Here is a 4,039-nt window from a genome sequence, read left to right as displayed (position 1 = left end):
TATTATATCTAGCATGTGAATTCAAATTAGCTTAACTAGTAAATTTATTATCGTTAAATAAGAGATATGAGATTCAAATCATATCTATTTTAAAAATTCATTAGTTTTTATGTCAAAAAAAAAATCATTAGTTTTTTAAAAATTAGAGTGAATTATATAAGTTGAAATTATATCGCATTTCTTTATTTATTAAAAAAATCACATTTTAAAAAAAATATTAAATGTGCATTTGACATTAGCTTTAAAAAATTAACTTTTTTCATGGGTCCCATTACACATTATTTATAGGTCCCTTTATATTATTTAAGTTAACTTTTAGATTTATTTACCGATTTTTTAAATAAACCGTTATAAAGGAACACTGAAATTGCTAAAATGTGGGTGATTAGATAAAGAGATTTGAAAATTAACGATAATACTATAATCTATAAATAGAAAGAAATGAAGAAGTGAACGAGTTTTGAGTGAGTTGTGAGGAGGGAATTCCGAATGCTACAAAGCGCGGCGATGAAAGCGAAGCAGCCGAATCCACCATTTTCTATCTTCTCCAATGCTCCTCTTCTCTCGAATCTTCCAATAATATCACAACTCTCATAGTAGCACTAACAAAGCTTAAAAACCTCATGTCTCCCACGTTCAAACCCTAGATTTCCCAAGCATCACACTCTCAAAATGGTAGGACTGGACCTCCGCTTCACCAACTCTCATTCACAAGAACAATCTCATATTTCTCATACTCCAAATCCCAATTTCAGTGCATTTGTTAGCGGCGGCTTGTTTCTCGAGCCCACAGCTCCTTCTTCGTTCGTTAACTTAATTTCTTCATCCACAACTTCTTCAATTAGTTTATCAGTATCGGGTTCGGCCTCTTATTGTACCTGTGGTAAAACACCGATTTTTTTAGGGAGAGAGAAGAGGGCTCGAGTTGGGTTTTTGACAGTGAGCTTGAAGAGTGATGGGTTTGTTCGGGAATCGAAGGTGTATTTGGTGCAAAGCGGAGAGGAGGGGTCTGATAAGGCGGCTTCGGCGACGGCGACGACATGTGCTGAGCAAGGAAATAAACACAAGGTTAGGTTGCGGAGTGGCTATGCCATGAACACTACTAAGCATCTGTGGTCTGGTGCTATAGCCGCTATGGTCTCCAGGTCTGTGTTGGGTTTTACAAATTTTATTTTTTTCCAATTTTAACGTATATGAATTTACTTTAATTGAGAAATGGAACAATGTGTCAGGCATGTAAACATGGTGTTATAAATTGCATAAACACTTGTCTTCATTAGAGCAGGGGAATTTTTGATTCGTAGATAATTTGGTTTGCAAATTGCGTGCGCGTGTGTATATATAATGTATGATACTAGTGCTGTATTTAGTTTAGTTGAAGATGCACACATTTTTATATAACATGGGCTATTGATTACGCAAAACACCAAATAGTGAGGTTGGAGGTTTGTGCTTCTTCCACTTTTGGCTGTCTAGAGAGCCTTTATAATAGTAACTCATATAATTTGATGCTTGTTGATTTGGTAATTTGAATGAGACCTCTGCTTTGCATTCAAAGAAAATTTTATATCAGGGAACAGGTCATTAGTTTTGGGGTCGTTTTTAGTTGGTCTTGCTACCATTTACTAAGTGTTTTTTTTTTTTTAGTAGCTAAGTTATCTGTAAATTAATTGGTGTTAATGCTATTGATACCAGAACCTTTGTTGCCCCACTTGAGAGACTGAAGCTGGAATATATAGTTCGTGGTGAACAAAAGAATCTGTTTGAACTTGTCAAGACTATTGCAGTTTCTCAGGGTTTGAGAGGATTTTGGAGGGGGAACCTTGTCAACATTCTTCGTACAGCTCCATTTAAGGCAGTTAATTTTTGTGCTTATGATACATACAGAAAACAGTTGCTCAAACTGTCTGGAAATGAGGAAACTACAAATTCTGAGAGGTTTATTGCTGGTGCTGCTGCCGGAATAACTGCTACTGTCCTCTGTTTACCACTTGATACTGTATGTAACAATTTGCAATATACTCTTCTCTTGTAAATCTGATCAAATTATTGGCTGCCATTGGGCATAGTTTTTTCTTTTAGAAGCTTTCATATGCAGTATACATTGGAATAAGTTCTCCACTTGATTTCAACCTATATATTCCTTTTAAATTCTAAATGCTACTATAAATGCCATACCTTTCAGATCCGGACCACGATGGTGGCAACTGGTGGGGAAGCATTGGGTGGTGTTATTAATACTTTCAATCAGATGATCCGAACTGAAGGATTCTTTGCTCTTTACAAGGGTTTAGTACCCTCCATTATAAGTATGGCACCCTCAGGTGCAGTTTTCTATGGTGTGTATGATATACTGAAATCAGCGTATCTGCATTCACCAGAGGGAAGGAAGAGAATACAGAATATGAATCAGCAGGGGCAGGAACTGAATGCTTTAGACCAGCTTGAGTTGGGACCATTTAGGACATTATTATATGGGGCTGTTGCTGGTGCTTGTGCAGAAGCAGCAACATATCCATTTGAAGTTGTGAGAAGACAGCTTCAAATGCAAGTCCGGGCAACTAAATTGGGTGCATTGGCAACTTGTGTCAAGATAGTTGAGCAAGGAGGAATACCAGCTCTGTATGCAGGACTTATTCCGAGTTTGCTACAGGCACGTTATGCAAAAATCTTGATCTACTCTTGTTCCTCAATTGGTATTGCATGCTAGGTTTTTAAATTCATTAGGTACTCCTTGACATGCATACATGATCTTTGTTTACTGTTTTCAAAATTGCAAAACTGTGATCAATATATACCTTTGAAATCTTTTGGGGATAATGGCTCTGGAAGTTTTTGGTTTCAATCTTAGGTCTGTCAACTACATTATACCATTTCAACTTAGGTAACTATAAAACCCTGGCTTTGCTCCTTTAGTTGGGTTCTCTTTCATGGGAGCATGTACCGTATTATATTTGAGGTTTTCTCTATGAAGATCTGTGGCTCTACAGTAGGCATTTTTTCTAATCTAGTTTTAATTATCTGCATGCAAAGCAACCAGCTTATGATGTATCATAGAGTTGACTATCACTAAGACTTCATGTGATATTTTGGCACCATTTTTGCTTTAATAATGATTTGTTGTCGCGATTTATTTTTTCTTTTCCCTTTTCAGTGATACATTTTCTTTCAACTTTAAAGTAACAATGTTCTGCTGTTTTTTCTTATTTTTAATGTTATGCACATTCAGGTACTTCCTTCGGCTTCAATAAGTTACTTTGTGTATGAATTCATGAAGATTGTCCTCAAAGTGGAATGAACAGAAACGACAGATCCCCTGGTAGAATTAGTTGGGAGTTTATACAATGTCTTGAAGATGAACACCAAATATAATTTTAGATTGGCAAGAATTATTGCTGCCATTGATGTTCACTTCAGTGAAGGCTATAGATTTTTTGGCTGTGTCCACACCACTCGGCCCCATCTACTGATGTTGTCTATATTTTTGAATTGCAAGATGAAAAATAAAGAACTCCCTCAACACCTCAGCCTTTCTCCCTATTTAAGGCCCATGCTCATTAACTAATTGAATGTTTACATCACTATCCATTTTCGGTTCCTACCCTAAGAATTTTAATTTGATCGGCAATGTTCATTTTAGATTTGGACATGTTAGCAGATTTTCATGTTGGGGGCCACAGTTTGTGTGGGTGTGGTGTGATTCAAAATGACTACAATTAAGATCTGATTTGCTTTGGTGGGTGGGTGATATGTGTCATTTAATAGGAACCAGGACCACCGAATCCATAAATGTACACCATGAACGCATGTCAAATTGTATTTGTTAACAATATGCATCTATATTGTTTCATTAAATGCAATTGTATTTGAATAAAATCAAACAAATATTTATGATTCTATACAAGCACATGTAAAAAAAAGTGGCTATCTTGCTTGGTGAGATCTTCATCTGAGAATCAACTGCAGACGAGACTGGAGGTAACTCGATGCCCTATGGACTCTTGTAAGTTGTTTCTGCCACCGCAATCTGTTAGTTCAT

At 36.3% G+C, this 4,039-nt stretch overlaps 1 protein-coding gene across 1 annotated transcript; it reads left to right on the top strand.

The window, feature by feature from the left end:
* Window positions 1-449: 449 nt before the first annotated feature.
* On the top strand, window positions 450-3,527 carry LOC126709417 (probable mitochondrial adenine nucleotide transporter BTL3). Its single transcript, XM_050409643.1, has 4 exons — window positions 450-1,145; window positions 1,696-1,999; window positions 2,186-2,647; window positions 3,224-3,527. The coding sequence occupies exons 1-4, from the start codon at window positions 673-675 to the stop codon at window positions 3,296-3,298; spliced, it is 1,314 nt and encodes a 437-aa protein (XP_050265600.1). The 5' UTR covers window positions 450-672; the 3' UTR covers window positions 3,299-3,527.
* Window positions 3,528-4,039: the final 512 nt, after the last annotated feature.

This window comes from Quercus robur, chromosome 12 (genome assembly GCF_932294415.1).
Source record: "Quercus robur chromosome 12, dhQueRobu3.1, whole genome shotgun sequence".
Classification (NCBI taxonomy): Eukaryota; Viridiplantae; Streptophyta; class Magnoliopsida; order Fagales; family Fagaceae; genus Quercus; species Quercus robur.
This window is presented reverse-complemented; position numbering and strand designations above follow the sequence as displayed.

Coding starts and splice junctions, on each gene's coding strand:
- LOC126709417 (XM_050409643.1), top strand. CDS start 673: ATGGTAGGACTGGACCTCCGCTTCACCAACTCTCATTCACAAGAACAA. Junction 2,000..2,185: donor TCTGTTTACCACTTGATACT/GTATGTAACAAT, acceptor CATACCTTTCAG/ATCCGGACCACGATGGTGGC. Junction 2,648..3,223: donor CAGGACTTATTCCGAGTTTG/CTACAGGCACGT, acceptor AATGTTATGCAC/ATTCAGGTACTTCCTTCGGC.